The sequence below is a fragment of the Ahaetulla prasina genome, chromosome 12 (assembly GCF_028640845.1).
Source record: "Ahaetulla prasina isolate Xishuangbanna chromosome 12, ASM2864084v1, whole genome shotgun sequence".
Taxonomy (NCBI): domain Eukaryota; kingdom Metazoa; phylum Chordata; class Lepidosauria; order Squamata; family Colubridae; genus Ahaetulla; species Ahaetulla prasina.
In genome coordinates, this window is record NC_080550.1 from 7,127,028 (window position 1) to 7,152,318 (window position 25,291).

At 42.6% G+C, this 25,291-nt stretch overlaps 1 protein-coding gene across 4 annotated transcripts; it reads left to right on the plus strand.

The window, feature by feature from the left end:
- Window positions 1-563: 563 nt before the first annotated feature.
- Window positions 564-24,612, plus strand: BRD7 (bromodomain containing 7). 4 transcript variants are annotated; one of them, XM_058154921.1, is made up of 17 exons: window positions 564-712; window positions 2,869-3,077; window positions 4,418-4,547; window positions 5,025-5,082; window positions 6,622-6,766; window positions 9,730-9,840; window positions 10,661-10,842; window positions 11,827-11,950; window positions 12,729-12,819; window positions 14,973-15,080; window positions 16,770-16,902; window positions 18,427-18,538; window positions 19,410-19,466; window positions 20,311-20,422; window positions 20,507-20,650; window positions 21,842-21,985; window positions 24,421-24,612. In XM_058154921.1, exons 1-17 carry the CDS (start codon window positions 655-657, stop codon window positions 24,483-24,485), a joined length of 1,983 nt encoding a protein of 660 aa, XP_058010904.1. In that variant the 5' UTR covers window positions 564-654; the 3' UTR covers window positions 24,486-24,612. The 4 variants fall into 4 exon arrangements, with proteins under 4 accessions (XP_058010904.1, XP_058010905.1, XP_058010906.1 ...); XM_058154922.1 differs by having other exon boundaries at window positions 20,510-20,650; XM_058154923.1 differs by having other exon boundaries at window positions 20,513-20,650.
- Window positions 24,613-25,291: the final 679 nt, after the last annotated feature.

A 25,291-nucleotide genomic window follows, 5' to 3' on the forward strand; every position in this document is an offset into this window, starting at 1 on the left:
ATGACGTCACCTAGTTCGGGTAATGAAACGCCTGCAAGGAAGCTCCTGAGCCCAGAGAGCACCCCTCAAATTAAGGCTGCTTCCCTAGTTGGGAGACGAGCAGCTCGCTTCCACTGCAGAAACCCAGAGCGCCCCTCGGGGGCAGCAGAGGCTGGGTGGGGGGTGGCGAAGCAACGAGTCGCCGCAATGACAAGGGGCGAACACTAGAGGGCGCTGCCTCTTTCGCATGCTCCGGCCGCTCGCCTCCCTCCCCCTCCTCCCTCCCCTGCGGGGCCATAGAGCTAGAAGTGCAGAGCGACACGAATTTCCACACCGATTTTTTTTTTCCCCTCCTTCCTATCTATTGCCTCGCAGCTGCAAAAATCTCAGGCAGACGCCAGGGGCCGCTAAGAGGGGAGGATAGCCCGGCGTCTCTCTGCTGCCGCCTCGAGGCTTCCCTCAGGGCAGCCGAGGCCGGTCGAACGCCTCCCACCACCACCACCCCTATTGTGGGTGGAGAGGTGGGCGGCGCTTCGGCCGAGGACCCGCCCCCTCCTGAGGAGAAAGAGCGCGCGGACCCCAACAGCGACACCTCGCGAAACGTCCCTCCCGGCCCCGGCCCCTCGCTGCTCTCGCGAGAGCCGGGTGACGCGAGGGTGACGTCACCGCCGCCCGATGCGGGCCATGGGCAAGAAGCACAAGAGGCATAAGGGGGAGAAATACCCGTATGAAGGTACCGGCGGCGTCGGGGGGCGGGAGGGAGAGGGAGGGAGGGAGGGAGGTGGGCCGGGGGCGCCTCCCGTCAGCCAGAAGCCGCCGCTGTCTTCCTGAGGGAGGGGAGGGAGAGCGGGAGGGAGGGAGGAGCAGGGGCCGGCCGGGGAGTCTCGATCTGTCAGCCTTCGGGGGAAACCAGGGCTCCCATAATCCCCTGCTGGGAGGGAGGGAAGGAGTGGGGAACTGCACTTCCCAGAATCCCCTGCCAGAAGGAACTGCAAGTCCCAGAATACCCTACTGGGGGGGGGAACTGCAGCCCCCAAAATCCGTTGTCAGCAGGAACTGCAATTCCCAGAATCCCCTGCCAGAAGGAGACCAACTCCCAGAATCCCCTACTGAGAGGAACTGCAGCCCCCAAAATCCCCTTGGCGGGGGAACTGCAACTCCCAGTATCCCCTGCCAGAGGGAAACCAACTCCCAGAATCCCCAACTGAGAGGAATTGCAGCCCCCAAAATCCTCTTGGCAGGGGAACTGCAACTCCCAGTATCCCCTGCCAGAAGGAAACCAACTCCCAGAATCCCCTACTGGGGGGGGAACTGCAGCCCCCAAAATCCTCTTGTGGGTACTGCAGCTTCCAGTATCCCCTGTCTGAAGGAATTGCAATTCCCAGAATCCCCTGCCAGAGGGAAATCAACTCCCAGAATCCCCTACTGGGGGGGGGGAACTGCAGCCCCAAAAATCCACTGTCAGAAGGAACTGCAATTCCCAGAATCCCCTGCCAAAGAGAAATCAGCAACTACCAGAATCCCCTACTGAGGGAAACTGCAGCCCCCAAGATCCCCTTGGGGAACTACAGCTCTTAGTATCCCGTCTGAAGGACAGAATCCCTTTGCCCCTTCTGGCAGCTCCCAGAATCTCCTACCAGAGGTGAACTGCAGCTCCCCAAATCCCCTACTGCGTTAAACTGTAGCTCCCAGAATCCCCTGTCAGAAGGAACTGCAGTTCTGCAATTGTGTCTTGACTACAGTTCCCAGCAGCCCCAGCAGTGGCATTTCTAACAAAATATACATGCACATTGTTTCAGGTCTTTGTATCTATCCATGTCCTTGTTAACTTAAGTGTGTGTCCCATCTGTATTATTATACAAATCTTTTTCGTGCAGTTTTTCCTCTTCATTGGCAGGATTGTCTGGAAAACTTCATTTTATTTCACTATGAAGTGAAATCTAATTTTGCAACAAATCCCAAACTTGTCTCAGCCTCTTTCTTTATGAAAACAGTTTTTTTATGGCTTTGTATATTGAATTGTTCATTTTTCTCAAGCTATTTGGAAAAGACGTACATAAATATTTATAGCGCATCTCTGAACTCGGAAGGGAACATCACACTAAGCAAATGTACTGCGGTTCAGAGCAATGTGAAAATTTGCCTCTGTATTTAATAACGATCACTTTGGCTAGTGATGTTGCTTAGGGTTAAGCATTGCTTCTTGAGCATTCAGGTGATATAATTAAAATCTGACAAGGTCAGTGGATAAATGTATATTCTGGTATGATTGGCTGAATTACTGCTAATTTCCAGTAATAATTCAAAATATTTAAAGCAAGTTTGAGATCTGTTTTATGAAGTCTTAATCTGCTAATAGTTGTCTAAATCTGCTATCTTTAAGTATTTTAACTACAGACAATCTTTGATTTATGACCATATTTGAGCCCAACATTTCTGTTGCTAAGTGAGACATTTGTTAAGTGGTTTTGCCGTATTTTACAACCTCTCTTGCCACAGTTGTTAAGTGAATCACTGCTGTTCTTAAGTTAGTAACCCGGTTGCTAGGTGAATCTGGATTCCCCATTGACTTTGCTTGTAAGAAGGTTGCAAAAATTGATCACGTGACCCCGGGACACTGCAACCGTCATAAATATGAGTCAGTTGCCAAGCATTTGAATTTTGATCACATGACTGGGGATGCTACAACAGTCGTAAGTGTGAAAAATGGTCATAAGTCACTTTTTCAGTGCCTTTGTAACTTCAAACTGTCACTAAATGAATGGTTGTAAGTCAAGAAGTATCTGTAATCTTAATCATTTTTTTAATTCACAATTGAATTGGTTAGGCGTTACATTGCCAATATTTAGAAAGTTTAACTGGGACTTCTTCTTTATACGTTTCTTCAAGAATATGTAGAGAAACCATTAAAACTTGTTTTGAAAGTGGGAGGAAACGAAGTCGCAGAACTATCTACTCAGAGCTCGGTTCACGATTCATCCCTGTATGAAGACAAAAGCGAACATGAAAAACACAAAGACAAGAAAAGAAAGAAAAGGAAAAAAATGGAAAAACAAGTCCCCGGTGAGGAAAAGGAAAAAAGGAAGAGAAAAGTAAAGGTAATTATTAGAACAGTTGCTTGGTTTACTTTAAGAGTGGGGTAGCCCAGTGGTTAGAAAGAAGTATTGCAGGCTAACTCTGCTGACTGTCAGCAGTTCGGTTCTCACAGGCTCAAGCTTGACTCAGCCTTCCATACTTCCGAGGTCGGTAAAATGAGGACCCGAGGGCAAGAGGCTGACTCTGTAAACCGCTTAGAGAGGGCTGTAAGCACTGTGAAGTGGTATATAAGTCTAAATCCTGTTGCTAAGTACTATTAAAATGTTTTAAAAATGTTTATTTATGCCGGATTGTGTTTGAGATTATTAAATGGGGCATAAAAATAATCCAGAACAAGTTTGAAAAGGTAGAAAGTCTCCCTTTCAAATATTGGTTAAATTTAAATTGGGGAAAAAATAGATATGGTGCTCTGGAAAATGCCTTTATTTTAGAGAAGACTCTCGTGAAGAATTTGTGACTCTTTGATACTGCTAGGCTGTGGCTCCCATCAACTCTGACCTTATTGCTCATGCTGGTTTGGGATTCAGTATCTGCAGACTCCCCATTTTCCAGATACTGGAAAACTATGTAGGAAGCAGCAAAAATATATCTTACTAGACATAATTTCCATGAGCCAATTGTCTAACCTGATACTGCATTCCTGTGAGCGGAGATGCTTTTAACGTTAATGAATATCCTAATTAATGCAACCACGTTGATTTATGGCAAATAGTGCAGAATAATTTTGACTTAAGCCTTGCACTAAGTGTTGTGTCCCACTCCCCCTCCGACGGCCGGGTCTGGGAAGTCTGTATCAAGCGTGGCCACGAAGCCTCTGCAGCTTTGCCAAATTCCTGTCAGAGTTCTCAGGGCAGGCAGGAATCCAAGGTGTGACTTCAGCAACCAGATGAGACTTTGCCTGACTCAAGGAATGCCAAAAAGCAGATCCTTTATATAGGCCATGGGGTGTGGCTTCATGACTCAGCACTTATCCAGGCCTGCCCCTCCCTTCCTTTTGCTGACGTCGCCTCTCCATTCTCCGGAAGTGGGGATCCGTCCACTGTGTCTTTCTGTCCTCCTGGTCTGCTGCCGGCAATTCTAGCACGTGGCTGGCTTCATGCTCACATGCTGTAGGAGGAAGGTTTGTTTGCTCATTCTGTCCGGGCATGGTGCCAGGGCTGGGGGCTGGAGGCATGCCAGGCCGTTCCTCTTCATTATCAGACTCTGGCTCAGATAGCAGGAGATGGGAGGGGCCCGGCTGCGGAGAGGAGGGCGGGCGAGGCACAACACAAAGAAGCTGCACTTCATATTTTGCAACCGGTTGCACTGATGCTTCACAGGCATTTTTTTATGGTTTCTTCAGGAAGATAAAAAGAAGCGAGACCGAGACGCTGCTGAGAGCGAAGGAGAAAGGGAACTTAAATGCCAGTCTCCTTTAAGATTGGAAGTGCCACTTGTAAAATCGCTAGCAAGCAGTTTAGCAAAACAGGAAGGTAAATGCTATTTTTCTTCCAAATCGCTATGTTGATTTTTTTCTGTTTTTGTCATAAAAAAAATCATTTAAAAAATGATGGTACTAAACCATAACTACCGATGCAAAATATTGGTAACAAGATAAATCCTAAATAAGCATTGCACCAACTTTGTCCTTTTCTCCAGGATGTTTCCGTGTTGTTTTTTTCTGCCTAAAATCCATTGGCAAATTCCTCTAAAATTAAATAAATGTTATTCTCCTGGAGAAAGACGCAGTCTTTTGCTAGTTTGCACAGCATGTGGGAAGATGAAACTCAGAATATTTTCACTGATGAGGAAACTTTGTTAAAATAATGAAGGACAAACAGACTTCTTAAATGTATCTCATTGTCTTTGTGTCACTCTTTAATCCTTTGTCACGATTTAATACGTTGTTTCCATCAAAATACAGAGAGCTCTTTTCTGTTTTGTTTCCTTTTCCTCTTTTTTTATCCTAGAAATAGAACAGACACCCCTTCAAGAAGCTTTGAACCAGCTTGTAAGACAACTGCAGAGGTGAGCGGTCGCTGCGTTTGGTGTATGAATGCTGTTGCTTATAGGAATTAGTAAAGAGGTTAATGCCTCAATAATATCAGTGGTCAAAGCTAAATCAAAGAATAGCATAGCGTAGCGTAGCATAGCATAGCATAGCATAGCATAGCATAGCATAGAATAGAGAATAGAGTGGAGTGGAGTGAATAGAATAGAATAGAATAGATTAGGAGGGAATAGAATAGAATAGAATAGAATAGAATAGAATAGAATAGAATAGAATAGAATAGGAAATAGAGAATAGAGTGGAGTGGAGTGGAGTGGAGTGAATAGAATAGAATAGAATAGAATAGAATAGAACAGGGAATAGAGAATAGAGTGGAGTGGAATGGAGTGAATAGAATAGAATAGAATAGAATAGAATAGAATAGAATAGAATAGAATAGAATAGAATAGAATAGAATAGAATTCTTTATTGGCCAAGTGTGATTGGACACACAAGGAATTTGTCTTTGGTGCATACGCTCTCAGTGTACATAAAAGAAAAGATACATTCGTCAAGAGTCATAAGGTATAACACTTAATGATAGTCATAGGGAAACAATCAATATAAATCTTAAGGATACCAGCAACAAGGTTACAGTCATACAGTCATAAGTGGGTTAAAGTCGCATACTTGGGGCATAACTCTTATAACACCTGAATTTAATATTTAATTTCTCTCTTTAAAAAAAACAAAAGGATTATTGCAGTGCTTTGACTGGTAATTTTGCCACGTTTACAAATTGCTTATTTTGAAATAATCCAGGTATTATACTCTTATTATAGATTTAGCTATTTAGCCCAGCTATTATAATATTATTATTATAGATTATTATATATCTTTTATTCATTAAACATGAAACTCAAGTCAACTGAACATTTAAAAATGTGTCACAAATACAATTAAATATTATTATTATTATTATTATTATTATTATTATTATTATTATTATTATTATTATTATTATTATTATTATAAGTGGCCTTTAGAGCAGGGGTTTCCAGCCCTGACAACTTTAAGACTTGTGGAGTTCAACTCCCAGAATTCCTCAGCCAGCTTTGAAGTCCACAAGTCTTAAAGTTGCCAAGGTTGGAGACCCCTGCTTTAGCGTACTCTCCGTTTTGCAGAACAGATCCCATTCAAAGGAGAGGAAATTATTTTGCACCTTTGTAGTGGCCTTGAACATGAAGCTCTCGATGTCAAAATGTATCATTATATTTGAAAGAGAGCTATCAAAATCCTCTATAGTTTAGAAATCTCAACCACATTTTAGTCATATAATCTCAGTATAAAAAGTGGGGATGTGGGGGAGGATGGGGACAGAGAGATTTCTACATTTTAAAATATATATATATATTTTAATAAAAAGGGGTTGGCACAAGGCCAGATCTGCTCCTAGTTTCATCCTAGTTTTCTACTTCCTTTTAAGTCGGAGTCATGTCTTCTTTTTTAATAGTAAAAACTCTGTTCTTTGTTATAGAAACGGAACATGAAACGCTGTTCTTTTCATTTCTTAACAGAAAAGATCCGAACGCTTTCTTTTCATTTCCTGTGACGGACTTCATCGCTCCTGGTTACTCCATGATCATTAAACGCCCAATGGATTTTAGTACTATGAAAGAGAAGATAAAGAATAATGGTTACCAATCCATAGAAGAGCTAAAGGTGCTTATAATTTATATCCTAACCGCAGAGAGGGGATTAAATGTCAACACTTGCCGGCAGTCGCAATTGTGATGGGCAGAATTTGTCAAAACCTCTCTTTCACTTGGAGACTGAACTTTCCCTAGTTTTATGAGCAAAGAATCGTTTTAAGAATTTTTTTTTCTCCCCCCACCCCTCTTCCCTTCGCTTTGAAAAGGCTTTGTGGATTTCTTCAGTAGCGCTTCAAAGAATAATTTGCAAGCGGTTATAGGATTGGAATGGACAGTTGCAGAAAAAGAGAAAATTGAAAAGCCGAAATGCGTTTTTACAGGTAGTCCTTATTACTTACAACAGTTCATTTAGTGAACATTCAAAGTGACAATGGCACTGAGGAGAAAAAAAGCAACTGCTGTCTGTTTTTCATACTTATGACCGTTGCAACATCCCCATGGTCACATGATTCCCTTTTGTGACCGACAGACGAGCAAAGCCAAATTCTGGGAAGCCAGATTCACTTAGCAACTGTGGCAAGAAAGGTCGTAAAATGGGTGAAAACTCACTTAGCAATTGTCTGGCTTAGCAACAGAAATTTTGTGCTCAGTTGTGATCATAAACAAAGGATTAGAGCTTGAGACAGTGTAAAACAAGGTGGGATAAAGTTTTATCTTAGCTTAAGGAGAACTTGTCTGTATGTTTGTCAGATTAATAGATCAATAATAATTATATATATTATATATAATATATATATTATATATAAACACTGGAAGTTCTTAAGAAGAGATTGCATAACCATTTGTCTGAAGTGGTGGAGGGTTTCCTGCCTAAGCAGGGGGCTGGACTAGAAGACCTCCAAGGTCCCTTCCAACTCTTGTTATTCTATTCTATTCTATATAATAATCACAAAAGTTCATTGACTGTCCCCAGACACTTCTGCAATATACTAAAAGATGAAGCCGTTGAAATTCAAACGGAGCTTACTCAACCAGCATAATAGGAGGAGGGAAAAAAAATGGAATTTCATCTTTTCTTTAAGAGAAGAAGAAAGATCAAGAAATGTTTGCATATAATCAGAACTAAATGTCTCCCCCCCCCCCCTTTTGCATTGCCATCATTGCTTTTAGAATAAATAATAACTTTATTGGAACAAAACGGCAAACACGTATTATAAGTTAAACTTGCCTCTTGCCTCTTTCTGAGCACTGCTGGTTAAAACACCTCGTCTCCGCACAAGCCTTCGATTTGTACACATTAAAGAGAAACGCAAGGCAGTAGTGGTGGTGCATTAATGCGTCCAACCTGACAAAACAACTCTCTGATCTCTGGGGAGAACTGTCGGTGACGAACGCCGCCTTTATCGGTGCATTAATAGCGAAGTGTAAAAATCAGAGGTCTGTCACCAGCATTCCTGGCCTCACACGGGATCTGTCATCCGGGAAGCTCATCAGCTCTTCGCCCAACCTTGAGCAAGCTGATGTCGGAAGAGAAGAAGTCTCAAATCCCACCTCCAGGTTTGGCCTGACATTCCAGCTGGAAGGCAACATCGAGGGAGCATCCTTAGAACATCCTCTGGATAAATCATCATATATATATTATATATATTTGTTTTCTGAGGTTTTTGCGGGTGTTTGTATGTAGGTCCTTACTTATTCGGGTTTTTTCCCGCGTAAAATTGGAAGTGTCTTGGCGACATTTCGACGAAATCCCATTCGTCATCTTCAGGCTAGGTGTTTACAGCTTCGTGCTTCTAGGAGAAAACACCTAGCCTGAAGATGACGAATGGGATTTCGTCGAAACGTCGCCAAGACACTTCCAATTTTACGCGGGGAAAAAACCCGAATAACCAAAGACCGACCGACCTACCTACATATATATTCACACGTTTCCTTAGAGATGCGGTGGCTAAGAAGCTGAGCTTCTCAATCGAAAGGTCGGCAGTTCAGCGGTTCGAATCCCTGGTGCCGCATAACGGGGTGAGCTCCCGTTCCTTGTCCCAGCTTCTGCCAACCTAGCAGTTCGAAAGCACGTAAAAAAGGCAAGTAGAAAAATAGGGACCATCTTTGGTGGGAAGGGAACAGCATTCCTTCCGTGCGCCTTTGGCGTTGAGTCATGCCGGCCACCTGACCATGGAGACGTCTTCAGACAGCGCTGGCTCTTCGGCTTTGAAACGGAGATGAGCACCGCCCCCTAGAGTCGGCAACGACTAGCACGTATGTGTGAGGGGAACCTTTTCCTTACATGTTTCTTTGCCTGCAGTAAGAAGGAGTTGGAATTGAAAGGATCGCAAGAGGAACAACGGCCTAAGAGCCAAGCTCTTCCAGCTGCTGTGGGCTTTCGCTCCTGCTCTTTGCCCGTTGAGTTGTTAAAAGTAGCAGACGGTGTCCGAGTTGGAACGTGAGAATGAAGAAAGTTTCTTAGGAGTCGCACCTACAGACGGTGGATTTAGTAGCTGTACGATAATGTTTTTGCAATGTACAACCACAATGGAAGCCAGAGTTAACTGTTTTGAGTCTTAAGTGAGACAGTTGTTAAGTGAATTTTGCCCCGTTTTACGACCTTTCTGGCCACAGTTGTTAAGTGAACCAGCGCAATTGTTAAGTTAGTGACGTGGTTGTTAAGTGAATCTGGCTTCCCCACTGACTTTACTTGTCGGTATCACATGACTTCGGGATACTGCTAAACGTCATAAATATGAGTCAGTTGTCAAGGGTCTCAATTTTGATCACGTGACCCTCAGGGATGCTGCAGTGGTCGTAAGTGTGAAAAATGGTCCCATCTCACTTTTTTCAGTGCCATTGGAACTTCGGTCACTAAACAAATGGTTGTAAGTCGAGGACTACCCTTTACTGTCAAAAGACCTTATTAAATCTTATCTAAATAGTGGTTCCCTTCTGTAAGCAACTCGGATCTCATAGCTTGACAGGCATTTTGTAGACAATCATCCCAGAATTCTGTGCTCATGTGCCTTAATTTTTCTATTTATACAGGACAATTTCAGACTGATGTGTACAAATGCGATGGTCTATAATAAACCAGAGACCATTTATTACAAAGCTGCGAAAAAGCTCCTACATTCTGGAATGAAAATACTCAGTCAGGTAATTGATACTTTCCCTGAAAGTAAGATATCCCCTGATAATAAGCCCAATCGGGCTTTTGAGCGCATGCACTAAAATAAGGCTCCCTCCGAAAATAAGCCCTCCCCGAAAATATTTAAACGCAGAGCTGGAAATCAGATAAGACAGCAAGAGGAGCCCATCTTGCTCCACACGCCCCAAAATAATAAGACCTCCCCAAAAATAAGGCCAAGCGCTTATTTTGGGGTTCGAAAAAATACAAGACAGGTTCTTATTTTCGGGGAAACATGGTAGTATAATGTTTATTGCTATTTGGATTATGGATTATTCATAATGTGAAGTGTGAGACTTGCTGGCTATCTGAAATGCTGCCTTGGTACCTGGCTATAGAACCTCAGCTGATTTCATCTTCAAGATCCATTATAGTCCTAGGTACGCTTTCAAAAAGTCAGTCCTGCCGACATAAATAGGACATTTGAGTAAACTAATTTGAATTTCGTTGTATAACATGCTTTTACAGAAGTGTTTCCCAACCATGGGAATTTTTAAGACGTGGACTTCCAACACCCAGAATTCCCTAGCCAGCCACGCTGGCTGGGGAATTCTGAGAGTTGAAATCCACACATCTCAAAGTTGAGAAACACTACTTTATAGTATTTAAATTCTTGGAATCATCTATTTGAAGGCAAATAAATCATTATGGACTCTTCTAAAATGTCTCTGGTCGAATACATCATTTTTAATGGCTGGGAAATTAGGTACCTAATTCATTAAGTCGCCCAGTTTTTTCATCTGGTCGGAATAAAACGGCGAATTCACATCACTTGTCTTGTTTTCTTAGGAACGAATTCAGAGTTTGAAACAAAGCATTGACTTCATGGCAGATCTTCAGAAAAGCAGGAAACAGGCGGACAAAACCGGGTTGCAGTCTGGGGAAGAAGAGGACGATGGTCTCGGAAAAGATGGAGACCCCACAGACATAGACCTCAGAGCTTTTAAAAATCCCAGCAAAGATTTCAAAAAGTGATTATATTCCCCTGATTTTTTTTTCTTCATTTCAATAGAATCAGGAGCTGGAAATTGTGCAAGACAGTTTGGTGGTGTGGTTAAGGTGCCAGGCTAGAAAGCAGAAGATAGTGAGTTCTAGTCCTGCGTTGGACACAAAACCAGCTGGATAAACTTGACCACTCATACTCTCTCAGCCCCAGGAAGTCGTCTTCTTTTAACGACCCCTTGCAGGGTAGATTCTGGGCAACTGAATGGAGCTAGCAGAGTGTTTACTGGCCAGATGCACTCCCTGTTGCCAATGCAGAGTTCTGTTCAGCAGATATACACTCATTATGCCCAGAGAGAGAAATATCTGCCTCTACCTAGGATCGAACTTGCAGCCTTCTGATTGTGAGGCGAGAGCTCCACCTCTAAGCCACTGCACCATTTCCAGGAAGAAGGCAGTGTTGTTTAAAAATATTCAAACTCTTTTTTTTAAAAATTAGGTTAGCAAATCCAATGAAAAGCTCATGTAATAAAGCCAATTCCCGATATGCATCCACCTCACTGACTAAATGTCGGTTTCACTCTTTTAATGGATGAAGAGGAGCACAATGGCTTGTGTGGTTAGGATGCTGGAGTTCGAAACCCGTGTGCTGCCATGGCGTTGGGTGAGCTCCCGTCCTTTGCTCCAGCTCCTGCCGGGGACATGAAAGGAGCCCCCAACCAACGTTTCCCCAGGCAACAGTGATATCACCGGCCAATCCTTTTGACTAGGAAGCACTTTGTGCAAAAAAACAAGCGAACAAAAAAAAAAAAAAAAACCCTGATGGAGAACATGACAATTACTCATTGCTGTTATCAATTATTAGCATTTATCATTTCTAATATTCAAATTCCAAAGGACTGTGCCATTTTTCTTATCACACTGATTTTAAAACTTTATGTTTTAAAAGGGAACAAAATATTGTATATTGGTTTTTTTATGTGTGTTTTAATGCCTTTTTTTTTCCCCCCCAGAAGAGAAAAAGAATTACTGGAAGAAAAAATTAGGAACAATAATTTAGAGAAGGAACAAGAACTGATTGAACGTATAATTAAAGATTCAGGAGGAAAGTTGACCAAACGTACTGCAAACACTCAGGTAAGCAGACGAAAGTTACCAAACATTTAGAAAACTTCAGTTTCCACTCGAAGTCTCTGAGTTTCAACATAATACTTTAAATGTTAGCATCCTCCCCATCTCCATTAATTGAAACAGTTAGCAAAACAGTTACTTACCGTACTTTTCGGAATATAAGACACACTTTCTCCCCCCCCCACCACCACCAAAAGAGGGTGGAAATGTCAGTGTGTCTTATGCACTGAATACAGCCATTTTTGGCCTCCCAAAACCCCGTCCCGCGCATCCCGTTTCCCCAAAAACGGGACCTACAGAGTGCTCCTGGGGGCTGAGGAAGGCAAAAACGTGACACCTGGTGGGTTTGGGAGACAAAAAACAGGCCTGTTTTTTGCAAAAATGGGGCGCGCAGAGGGTTTGGGAGGCTTGCAAAGTGCTCCTGGGGGCTGGAAAGGGCAAAAACGTGACGCATGGGGGGTTTGGGAAGCTACAAACAGGCCCGTTTTTTGCAAAAACAGGCATTTTGCCTCCCAGCCCCAGGAGCACTCTGCAGCCTCAAACCTCTGCACATCCTGTTTTTGTGAAAAGGCCAATTTTTCGCAAAAACAGGATGCGCAGAGGGTTTAGGAGGCCTGCAGAGTGCTCCTGAGGGCCGGGGAGGGCAGAAACTTTTTTTTTCTTGTTTATCTCTTCAGTGGGTCTTATAGTCCGAAAAATACAGTAGCTTTTTTTTTTTTTACTCAGCAAAAAAAAATGGCTCCTTCTTGTACTAGCCTTTTAATCTCTTGATTCGCTTCAATAGCTTGTTCTTTTCCAGTGTGAGTTTGAGAGAAGAAAACCTGATGGCACAACCACCCTGGGACTTCTTACTCCAGCCGAGAATATGGCAGGAGGTAATGCACGCTAGAGCGATTTTAATATTCTTCCGGGGGGGGCGTTTGCAAATGATGGGGATGATTCATTTAAAACTGGTGCCGAGGACAATTCCTACTACTGTTGTTCTGTCTCCGTCCTCACTCTGGCGTAACGAGCTGGCCTACAGCCAGTGGGTTCACGGCTCCTATCAGTCCTGGCCAAGAAAAAGCAACTGCCTGCCAAAAAGTTCAAACAGATTAAGACTTCAGCTTACTTCGACACGGTTCAGCTAATTTGCTTCCCGTGGAACTGAGAGCAGTCCCAAAGCTCCTTATACATCCTGTGGGATGGGGCTCCTGCCCCACCCTTCCTTCTGATGACTCCGCCTCTCTAATCTTCTGAAGCGTGGGTCGATCCAGGCTTAATTAGTATGATTATCAGCTGCGTCTGAGGGCGTAGCCTGAGGAAGGGAGGAATCGGGATGTCGGCCTCCTTACGTCCTCCGACTAGCCTGGTTCTGGCTCCTGGAGCCGGGCCAAAGGAATCTGTGCTTCTGAGGTAAGCCTTACCGGCCCTTCCCCCTCACTCTCGGAGTCACTTTTGGGCATGGGGTCAGGTTCGGGGGCTGGAGCCACAACAGCTGTCTTACAAAGCCTGAGGAACAGATATCCCATCTGTACATATTAAATATAACTCAATTGGTTTATCTTTCAAATGAGTAGCATGTCAGGGTTCCGACAGATGCCCTAATTAAATCATGAGCCTCAAGCCAAGCTTCAAAAGAAATCTAGTTATTTATCAGGAGCTTCATCTCCCCAGTTCCCAAGTGAAGCCAGCTCTGACCCTACGTAATTTACGCCCCAATTATGACCCTGTTCTCCCCCCTCCCCCCAGGGTGTGTCATCAATCACATTCGCCAATGGAGCAATTTTGTGGGTTGTAGAAGTCATTCCCCTCTGGCTGCTGTAGGAAACCCTGGAATACAGCCTTGAGAGAGATAAGCATGGAATTTGAATCTGTCTTTGGCTGCCGTGTTGTTTCACCGGTTTCCCATCCCCCCCTGGCCTATGGCAGCTCGAGAGCAGACCAGGAATGCTTTGTGAGTTGACATAGCATTTGATTGGAGAAACACTGAACTGAGCTATGGGAGAAAGGTTTTAGGAAACCCCCTTGCTAAAATGTGAATTTGGACATGCTTCCCTTCCAAAGGCCAACTCTTCAATTGAATGACAGGGGGAATACTTCACCATTTCCATTACTTAATTTGAATGTGTTATAACACCCTTTTAGCGGGTTTTTTTCCTTCATCTAATACAGATCACAAAAAACCTCTCATTATACAAAATTTAAACTCCCTTCATTCTAAGCTTCACAGTGATTCTACGCTTATCTCTATTTTCTTACAATCTACAGTCTTATTGTAATAGGCTTAGAGCTATTGCTTATTTAATCTCTTGTTGCTGTCTGATTCCCCCCCCCCTTCCCCACTTCATTGCTGTCTTCCTCGCTTGAGTCTCTTTTCGCCACAATCAGACTTGATTTCTTTTCCTTAAGAGATCTGAAATTGGGATAAACTCCCATGAAAAAGAGGGTGAGGCTGTCTTAACGCTCCTTCCCAAGTCGTCTCAAAGGTGCTTTTTCAAGAGGCAACTGGACTGTCTGTTTTTTTTTCTTTAAAGACATTTTGCTTCTCATCCAAGAAGCTGCTGCTGCTCCTCCTCCTCCTCCTCCTCCTGTTCCTTCCTTCCTTCCTTCCTTCCTTCCTTCCTTCCTTCCTTCCTTCCTTCATCTTCTCTGAAGAAGCTTCTTGGATGTGAAGTGAAACGTCTTCCAAGAAAAACCAGAAAGCCCAGTTGCCTCTTGAAAAAGCACCTTTGGGACAACCATGACCTGGACGAACTGAGAATCTCCATAGGCACCTCCTTCCCAGGCAGCATCCAAACTCTGAATTCCAGGAAGGGTGGTAAATTCCGTCTTTGAAATGCACTTATTATAATGTTCAAGTCGGAGGCAAAAGTGTTCCTAAGGAATTTTTTTTCCATCGTTTTATTGTCGCAAACGTGTAAGAAAAAAAACCTTAAGATGCTCTGCACACCGTGCATTATTCTGAAGGATTTGTTTCCACTTCATGTAAATAATTTAAAATCACCTCCAGGACCCTTGTTCTCCTGTTTTTTCTTTTGGATTTTAGAGATGGGTTACAACTCTGTGAGGCTCGGAGCAACGGCTGGAAGACTTCAGTCAGGTGTCAATACTTTACAAGGGTTTAAGGAAGACAAAAGGAACAAAGTAACCCCAGGTAACAGCTATGCCTACATTAAAGCAACCCAATTTCCCATAAAGAGTGAATTTGGCTAAATGAACCAAGTTCCAGTCTTTTCAGAAAAAAATTAAAAGTACCGCTTTTCCTCACTGGATTCTTTGTATTATCAATGGGATCCTCGGTGCTCTCTGAGTTTTTTTGTTTTCTTGCGGACACTTCATTACCCAACTAGGTAACTTCGTCAGTGCTAGACGAGAGTGGGGTTGGTAGATTTGAGGAGGATGAGAAGGAGGACGAAGAGGATTGCGGGTTCCTCGATGCTCTCTGACCTTGGTTGTTTTCTTGCAGACATTTCATTACCCAGCTAGGTAACATCATCAGTGTTAGAAGGGAATATGAGGTTTGTGTATAAACAAGAGCAAACCCCCCCCCCTCCTTTCTAGTACTGATGATGTTAGTAAGCTGGGTAATGAAACGTCTTCAAGAAAACTCGGGGAACACCAAGGACAGCTCATTTCAACTCTGAGTTACAAATATTCTTTTCTGTCTTATTGCTCAATTAAGAGCCAACGTGTGCTGCCTCTTTTACACTAAAAGTTCCATAAGGGTACTAGTTTGAACTGGCATTAGAAGCCGAAACAGTGTTATCACGGCCAGAATTTAAACAAAAATACACTCTCAACATTCCTAGTTTAACTTATTATGACTAATGGTGCTTTTGAAGAAACATGCTACGAATAAAAAGGGCACTATCAGGTGTTCAGAAAAGATACCCTTATGGGCAAGATACTTAATTCTGCTTCATTTCTGTCAGACTATGAATATTCATGGACTGGAATAGATGAATAGGCATGGTAACAGGTCAGCCGAAGGGGCTTGCTTTGGAAGCAGAAACCTAAGCTAGAAGTCTGGGCGTGGCTAAGCTCTGTGCTCAAGATCTGAAAGGAAACTAGTCTCTGCTGAAATGAAACTAACTGTTCTCTCCTGCCTTGTGTTTTGCTTGTAACCGCTACTACGTTGAAGAATAATAATTATATTGGTATTGATAGGCTGTATGCTGAAATAAATCCAGGTCACGTTACACCCTTGAAAGTAAATCAGGAAGCCTGTAATTGCAGAGTATGTCTGGCAAGAACAAAGAATGTTTATCTACAGGAAATATGCATATGTAACTCTTGTAACAATTCTGGGTAGTTAGAAAGCTGATAAAAATAACTAAGAGTTATACAACTTGCAGCCCTCAGCTAAAAATTAGGAATAGAGATGGCCTGCAGCCAATTAAATGTGTATTAGATAACTCCTGGGGCATTCATTAGCCAAGGCTTAGGGATAGGGACAGCTAGAGACCAATCAAACAAATTGTAGAATTATTACTAAAATGTTTATTAGATGATATTTCTTATTATGTCGCCTTGTCCCGCCTTCTCTTTTAGCGAAAACGTATAAAGCTTTCTTAATCCTTGGTTCTTGGCATTTTGGCCAAGAACCAAGCCCTTTTCCTTGGAGTACTCCAATAAAAAGCAATCAGAAAACCTGCACCTCGTGTCGTGGCGTCCATCATTGGCTTTGCCACCAGACCCGAATTGGGGACAATAGTATTGTACATTTACCTTCCTGTATTATTATGTATATCAAGAAGCTAATGAATCCTGCTGAATCACTTTACCTGTTTGTGCTTTTTCTGGATTTAATTTTCTACTGCAAATTCTAACAATTTCCCATTAGTGATGTACTTGAACTATGGACCTTTTAGCTCGTATGCTCCAGCGTATGACTCCACGTTTGCAAACATCAGCAAGGATGATTCCGATTTAATCTACTCTACTTACGGAGAAGATTCCAATCCAGGAATTTTTAAGTAAGTCTTGCAGCAAGCGGTATTTCCCTTGATTAGACTTCGTTTGCTAGTGTGAAAGCTTTTTTTTTAAAGACACTTTCTCATCCAATGCTCTGATTTTCCCTTTTTCTAAGAAAAGGCACCGGACACTTGACACCAAAAATGAGACAATCTCACTTCATCCCTCATTTTCTACCAAAATGTTCTACCTTAGTTGTTTTATTTGTTTTTCTGAAATACCATATAGTGCATTTAAAAGTTGTGCCACGTGAAAAATCTTCAAAACAATCCAGCTTGCTGTTAACAATACGAAGTATTAAAACGAAACTGTGAAGGAGGGGAAATATTTAGGTGTTTGTCGTTTCAATTTAGGGATGTGGTGGCTCAGTGGCTAAGACACTGAACTTGTCGATCGAAAGGTCGGCAGTTCAGCGGTTCGAATCCCAAGTGCCGCATAACGGGGTGTGCTCCCGTTACTTGTCCCAGCTTCTGCCAACCTAGCAGTTCAAAAGCACGTAGAAAATGCAAGTAGAAAAAATAGGGACCACCTTCAGTGGGAAGGTAACAGCATTCTGTGCGCCTTTGGCGTTGAGTCATGCCGGCCACATGACCATGGCGACGTCTTCAGCTTTGAATCAGAGATGAGCACCGCCTCTAGAGTCAGGAATGACTAGCACATATGTCCAAGGGGAACCTTCACCATCATCTTCATGTTTCAATTTAATTGATCAAAGGGGAAAACATAGCTTGTGGCTGCAGAAAAGTCTTTCGTTGCTAGTTATTTTGTGATGCTAGTCCCCATGGAATGATGATACCAGGAATGATGGTAGTCCATACAGGAATATGAATACAAGACTTTTCACCAGTTGCACATATTTTTCTGCCCCTCGTGTTAATTTGTCCTCGGATTTACCAGACCAAAATGCATGAAATATTTTTGAAAGGATCAGGAAAATGCCTTTTAATATACTATGTAACTATAAAGTTTCTTAGTTCTGATGCTTCATAATCAATATGCACTTGAACTTATATACCACTTCACAGTACTTTACAGCCCTCTCTAAGCGGTTTACAGAGTCAGCCTCTTGCCCCCAACAATCCGGGTCCTCATTTTACCGACCTCAAAAGGATGGAAGGCTGAGTCAACCCTGAGGCAGTCAGGATTGAACTCCTGGCAGTTGGCGGAATTGGCCTGCAATACTGCATTCTAACCACTGTGCCACCACAGCTCATGATTTAATACTAGCATAAGGACAAATAATGAATGTCCTGTAGGCGTTGTTCATTGGTTCTTTTTGAGTTTTTAATTTTCCTTGACTATGTTTAGCATTAACAAGATATACCGATAAGATCTCTGCTAAAAAAAACCTGGTTATTTTTAATCACCAGAACAATGACTTGGTGACTCTGTGAAAAGAGAGATATTCAAGTGTAATTATTAGGGTTTTTTTATTGCTACCTCGTAGGCTGGAAGTTAATTTTTACTAAGTTATGGGAATGGCAAGTTGTAATTAATGGTAACATAATTGCGTTCCTTGCTTTTAGCATCAACGAGTTTTTGGCAAAGTCCCACGATCACTCTGGTCTGATGACCGACAGCTTGCTGGATGTCTTGACGCAAGGCGAACATTCTCGCACTCTCCGAGAACTCGAGGCGGTGAGAACATTCACATGTAGATGCAAATCAATGGCAGCTTAAACCGTGTAGCATTAAGGAGATTCGTGCCCAGAGAGCAGATGAAATCTTTCATTACTTATCATTTCTCGGTTATCATAGAATAGACATAGGCATAGACTATGGAGTTGAAAGAGAGAGAGGATTTGGAATATTATGAAATATGGAATAAAATGTACATTTGGCTCGAAAATAGAAATCAAAACAAGAAACATTTAACTTAATATTGATGAAACTTTAACTGAACAACATTAAATAAAGAGATATAAATATAAACGAATATAAATGTGTAGATGAGAACAATGAATATTATAATGTGTGTGTGTGTATGTATATATACGTGTATATATATATATATATATACGTTGGAGTAACGCGATTATCTTACTATTGAGTAGTAAATAGAAACGATAGAATAGAGAACTACAAAAGCAAAATGCGATACGAAATGCTGTAAAATTCCCATTAATAAACTGTTTAATAAAAATTATTTTATAAAAAAATATTAAAGAACGAAATACATTTTCTCCTTAAAAAAAGGAAAGAAAGAAATAGGAGTGGAATGGAGAATGGAATGGAATTAGAATAGAATAGAATAGAATAGAATAGAATAGAATAGAATAGAATAGAATAGAATAGAATAGAATAGAATAAGAGAGTTGGAAGGGACCTTGGAGGTCTTCTAGTCTTGCATTCATTTGCTTCATTGTTATTCATTTTGTCTTTTTAAAATGATGCTGGTTATTGACGGAATAACTATTACTGACTGACCGAGTATTATTGGATTGGACCCAAGGTTTAATTTTTATGTTCTCATTTCTCATTACTTTATCCGGTTCTTTTCTAATTGCAGACCACGGAGGAAACAGAACGCTTACATGAAAAGACAGATACAGCAAAAGAAATTGAGGTGAGATAGTTATAAATGTGGTGGATCTTCCAGGACTAGTCAGGTTTTTAACCAGAGGGTTCTACTGCTTCTACTCTTTAGCTGGCTCAGTGTCTACGGAGAGTCTCAATCATCCGGGTCATGGTTCTCCCAAAGGTGCTTTTTTCTTGGGCGTTTCCCTCCCCCCTTTTCAAAATGTTTCACTTCTTGTGCAAGAAGCTTCTTCAGAACTGAAATCCAGTTGCCTTTGGAAAAAAGCATCTTTGGAATTTCAGTTGGCTCATATACGCAGTGACTCAAAGATATATCAGTGGTGAAATCCACCCGGTTCTATCCGGCTCGCTGAACCGGTACCACCGGCGGTGGGAGGCCCCGCCCACCCCACTGGGACGTCATTACATCCCGCTTTTTACCCTCTGCGCATGCGCAGAAGAGGTATGTGCATAGCGAGTGCGTACTCCCGTTCCCGAACCGGTAGGATTTCACCGCTGCCTTACATACTGTACTTAATTATAAAGGACAGCCCTTTTATTTTAGAAATGTCCTTTAGATTTATTCATTTTTCAAAACCTTATTCTTGTCCTTTATTTTGGTCATTTAACTTAGCTTTAACTTAACACTTAATTTAACGTACCAACGTTACGACTTTACGGCTCAGTCTTTCGCATTCATGTTGAAAATATGGAAGCTGAATTGTCTTTTTTAAAACAAATGGGACATGCGCTTTCATTTTAGATGCTTTTATTAGTTAGTGCGTTTTTGTAAAGTTCTCTTGAATTTTACTTTGTAATGCACAGTTGTAAACATAAGCAGTTTTTATTTTTTTCCCTAGAATTTAAGACCGTGTCTTTGTTCGCATTTCTAGATAATAGAAACAGATCCAGCCAAGGTTGACTCTGGCCTTAATAAAGAGAGGCTTACAGCACTGAGAGCGGTAACAAATTTTGGAGTCCCTGCTGAGGAATTTGATTCTGAAGGTGAGTCAACGTGTCTTTGCAAGGTCTTGTGGCAAAATCCAACTCAATTTATGGTGCCTCACAGCTTCGTCTTTGATTTCCCAGAAGCAGAAGTATTTCAGAGAAAGCTGGATGAAACCACAAAATTAATTTGTGACCTTCAGGATGCTCAAAACGAACGGCTGAGTACAAAACCACCACCTAATATGATTTGTCTCTTGGGCCCATCTTACAAGGAGATGCACTTGGGTAAGAATTAAGAATGCTTATTTAAATAATAATAATAATCACACACATTCTGAATGGGAATGGCCACTTTGTTGAAAAATGTACGTTGTTGTTGTTGAAGATAGGGCCGTGATAGCTCAGGCTGTTAGAAGCCTGTTATTAGAACACAGCAGCCTGCAATTACTGCAGGTTCAAGCCCGGCCCGAAGTTGACTCAGCCTTCCATCCTTTATAAGGTAGGTAAAATGAGGACCCAGATTGTTGGGGGGGCAATAAGTTGACTTTGTAAATATACAAATAGAACGAGACTATTGCCTTACACACTGTAAGCCGCCCTGAGTCTTCGGAGAAGCGCGGGATATAAATGTAAAATAAATTAAAAAAAAAAAAAAGATGGAAGTTTTAAGTAGCCTCCTAAAACGTTACATCAATCCAGGGGTGAAATCCAGCAGGTTCTGACAGGTTCTGGAGAACCGGTAGCGGAAAGTTTGAGTAGTTCGGAGAACCAGCAAATACCATCTCCGGCTGGCTCCAGAGTGGGGTGGGAATGGAGATTTTGCAATATCCTTCCCCCAGGAGTGGGGAGGGAATGGGAATTTTGCAGTATCCTTCCCCTGGAGTGGGGTGGGAATGGGGATTTTGCAATATCCTTCCCCCAGGAGTGGGGAGGGAATGGGGATTTTGCAGTATCCTTCCCCTGGAGTGGGGTGGGAATGGAGATTTTGCAATATCCTTCCCCCAGGAGTGGGGAGGGAATGGGGATTTTGCAGTATCCTTCCCCTGGTGTGGGGTGGGGATGGAGATTTTGCAATATCCTTCCCCCAGGAGTGGGGAGGGAATGGGGATTTTGCAGTATCCTTCCCCTGGTGTGGGGTGGGGATGGAGATTTTGCAATATCCTTCCCCCAGGAGTGGGGAGGGAATGGGGATTTTGCAGTATCCTTCCCCTGGAGTGGGGTGGGAATGGAGATTTTGCAATATCCTTCCCCCAGGAGTGGGGAGGGAATGGGGATTTTGCAGTATCCTTCCCCTGGTGTGGGGTGGGGATGGAGATTTTGCAATATCCTTCCCCCAGGAGTGGGGAGGGAATGGGGATTTTGCAGATATCCTTCCCCTGCTACGCACACTATGCCCACCAAGCCACGCCCACAGAACCAGTAGTAAAAAAAAATGGATTTCACCATTGCATCAATCGATTTCTGTACTTTTTTCAGCGGAAAAGGTGACCAATAACTTGAAACAGCTGGCACAACAGGTAGCTCCAGGTGACATTGTCAGCACGTACGGAATCCGTAAAGCGATGGGGATTTCGCTCCCAGCTTCAGAAAAAAATGGTAGCCTTGGGGACTTCACAGAGGGTGAGTACGGTCAGGCTGTCAGCGATCACCGTCTGCTTAGGAACCCTATCCTGCCAAGCAACAGGGAGAGTTTACTTGGGAACCAGTCAGAGGTTTTAGAATACAGGTAGTCCCCGACTTACGACCACAATCGAGCCCAATGTTTACATTGCTAAGTGAAACATTTGTGAAGTGAGTTTTGCCCCCCCTCCCCTTTTACGACTTCCCTTGCCGCTGTTGTTAAGTAAATCATTGCAACTGTTAACATTCGTAACGCCGTTGTTCGGCGAATCTGGCTTCATCTTGTACCTTTGATGAAGGTTTTTTCTTTTTCTTTTATGTACACTGAGAGCCTATGCACCAAGGGAAATTCCTTGTGTGTCCAATCACACTTGGCCAATAAAAAAATTCTATTCTATTCTATTCTATTCTATTCCATTCTATTCTATTCTATCCTATCCTTGACTTTGCTTGTCAGAAGGTCGCAGAAGGGGGAATTGTGTGACCCCGGAACACTACAGTGATCATAAATACGAACCAGTTGCCAAGCGGCTGAAGTTTGATGGGGAGGCCGCAACGGTCGTAAGTGTGAAAAATGGCTCTAAGACACTTTTTTTCAGTGCCGTTGTAACTTTGAACGATCACGTAAATGAACTGTTCGTAAGTGGAGGACTACCTGTATATACTCCAAGATCCCTCTCAATAGTAGTACCTGTGAGAGGGATCTTGGAGTCCTAGTGGATAACCATTTAGATATGAGCCATCCGTGTGCAGCAGCTGCTAAAAAAGCCAACACAGTTCTGAGCTGCATAAACAGAGGGATAGAATCAAGATCACGTGAAGTGTTAGTACCACTTTATAATGCCTTGGTAAGGCCACACTTGGAATATTGCATCCAGTTTTGGTCGCCACAATGTAAAAAAGATGTTGAGACACTAGAAAGAGGGCAGAGAAGAGCAACAAAGATGATTAGGGGACTGGAGGCTAAAACATATGAAGAACGGTTGCAGGAACTGGGTATGTCTAGTTTAATAAAAAGAAGGACTAGGGGAGACATGATAGCAGTGTTCCAATGTCTTAGAGGCTGCTACAAAGAAGAGGGAATCAAGCTATTCTCCAAAGCACCTGAGGGTAGAACAAGAAGCAATGGGTGGAAACTGATCAAGGAAAGAAGCAACTTAAATTTCCTGACGGTTAGAACAATAAGTGGAACGACTTGCCTGCAGAAGTTCTGAATGCTCCAACACTGGAAATTTTTAAGAAAATGTTGGATAACCATCTGACTGAGATGGTGTAGGGTTTCCTGCCTGGGCAGGGGGTTGGACTAGAAGGCCTCCAAGGTCCCTTCCAACTCTGTTGTTATATTATATTATATAATGGGGATCAGATTAGAACGATGTTCTTAAGATCTGAATTTGGTGGCTTGGCTTTTCTTAGCAGTTCTGAAAATAAGAGATGTACTACGGTAGTCCTCAACTTCCGATCACAACTGAGCCCAAAATTTATGTCGCTAAGTGAGAAATTTGGGAGGTTTTGCCCCATTTTATGACCTTTTTTAGCACCATTGTTAAGTGAATCACCATAATGTGAACAATGGTCATAACCGTCACTTTTTTCAGTGCCGTCGTAACTTCGAACGGTCACTAAACGAACTGTTCATAAGTCGAGGACTACCTGTATAAAGATATGGAGCATTAAACCCTCGGCCGCCTTGCTCCAAATCTCACTGACTCTCTCAGGACTTTCTTTTAAGTAGAAAGTTAGATATATGCAGAAGTAACAATATCCATCCAGAGAGTTAAGACTTTTGGTGATTCCGAGGCGTTTTCTCAGCAACAATCTGGAATAGTCCATCACTTCTGTGTTTCCTTTCAAGATGTCTGGCGACCTCCCAATCTTTCCGAATTAAGCATTAACCCTGTCTAACCTTCCTTCGTTTCTGAATGCAAACAAGGTTACAACCTAAGCAGGGTTGAGCTGGCCCGCACTTAGGATGGGCTAACAACTACCGTATTTTTCGGACTATAAGATGCATTTTTTTGTTTCCCAAAAGGGGGTGAAAATGTCTGCATTTTATAGACTGAATATTTCTGAAGCCCGGTCCACCCACTGGCTATTTTTTGGTCTCTGCACACCTCATTTCTGGGCCTTTTTTCAGTCTTTTTCAGGGCCTTTTTGGCCTGTTTTCAAGGCTTTTGTGGCCTGTTTTCAAGGCTTTTTTAGGGATTTTTTTAGCCATTTTTCGGGTTTTTTCAGCTCGTTTTTTCAGAAAAAAACGGGCTGAAAAAAGCCCGAAAAAGATCCGAAAAAAGGGAGGCCAAAAATTTGTTGTTGTTGTTTTCCTCTTCTAAATATAGGTGTGTCTTATAGTCCGAAAAATACTTTGAAAATAATTTGCAAACCAAGCAAGTAAGATCATCACTGGCTTTTTGGATATTTTTCCTCCCTCCCTCCAGATATACAAGACTCTCCCAAGGCTGTCGTTCTCCTTGAAAATGAATGTGAACCAGTTGCTGTATGAAGCACCCTTAGTAAACATTCCCTCTTCGGTGGCCGAGGGGTAAAATTTGCCCTGTTGTATGCACAAGCCATTTGTATACTTTTGTCTGTTAAATATTTGAATTCCTAATAAAACTGTTAAAACCATGGTGCTCCTGTTCTGATTGCAGATGTAAGAGACAACGCTTTAAGTAAAACGCAGGCATTGGATCATGGTTTGCGGGAGCCAAGAAGGTGATAGCGGCTTGAAAGCTTTCTGAATATGGTCGATACTGCTTTTGTTAGGGTACGAATAAGGACACCCACAGCTAAAGATTTCCTGATAAATCTCGTTCCGGTTATCCAGATCTTGCTAGGCTATGTAAGGCTGAAAAAGGAACTGGGAAGAAAATAGACCTCAACGTGCATGTCAGCAGAGGCCAAGATTCCATGTCACTTGACATATAACATATAGCACATATACACATATGCTTTGGCAATATGTGACAAACACACCTTCCTTCTCGAATTTGTCCCACAACAACTCTCAGAGGTGAAATTGGGTGCTCAGTGATGGCACAAAGTCATTCAGCCGGCTTTCGTGCCTAAGGCAGGATTAGAACTCACTGTCTCCTGGTGCTTGGCCCAAAGTCACCCAGTTAGCTTTCTTGTCTAAGGCAGGACTAGAATTCACTGACTCCTGGTGATTGGCCCAAAGTCATTGAGCCGGCTTTCATGCCTAAGGCAGGACTAGAACGGTGTGGCCCAAAGTCACCCTGTCAGCTTTCTTGGCTAAGGCAGGACTAGAATTCACTGTCTCCTGGTGATTGGCACAAAGTCATTAAGCCA

Excerpts from the sequence above, each read along its gene's own strand:
- BRD7 (XM_058154921.1), top strand. The coding sequence starts at position 655 with ATGCGGGCCATGGGCAAGAAGCACAAGAGGCATAAGGGGGAGAAATAC. Across the intron at positions 6,767-9,729 it reads AATCCATAGAAGAGCTAAAG|GACAATTTCAGACTGATGTG; the intron begins GTGCTTATAATT and ends CTATTTATACAG. Across the intron at positions 15,081-16,769 it reads AAGGAACAAAGTAACCCCAG|TGATGTACTTGAACTATGGA; the intron begins GTAACAGCTATG and ends ATTTCCCATTAG.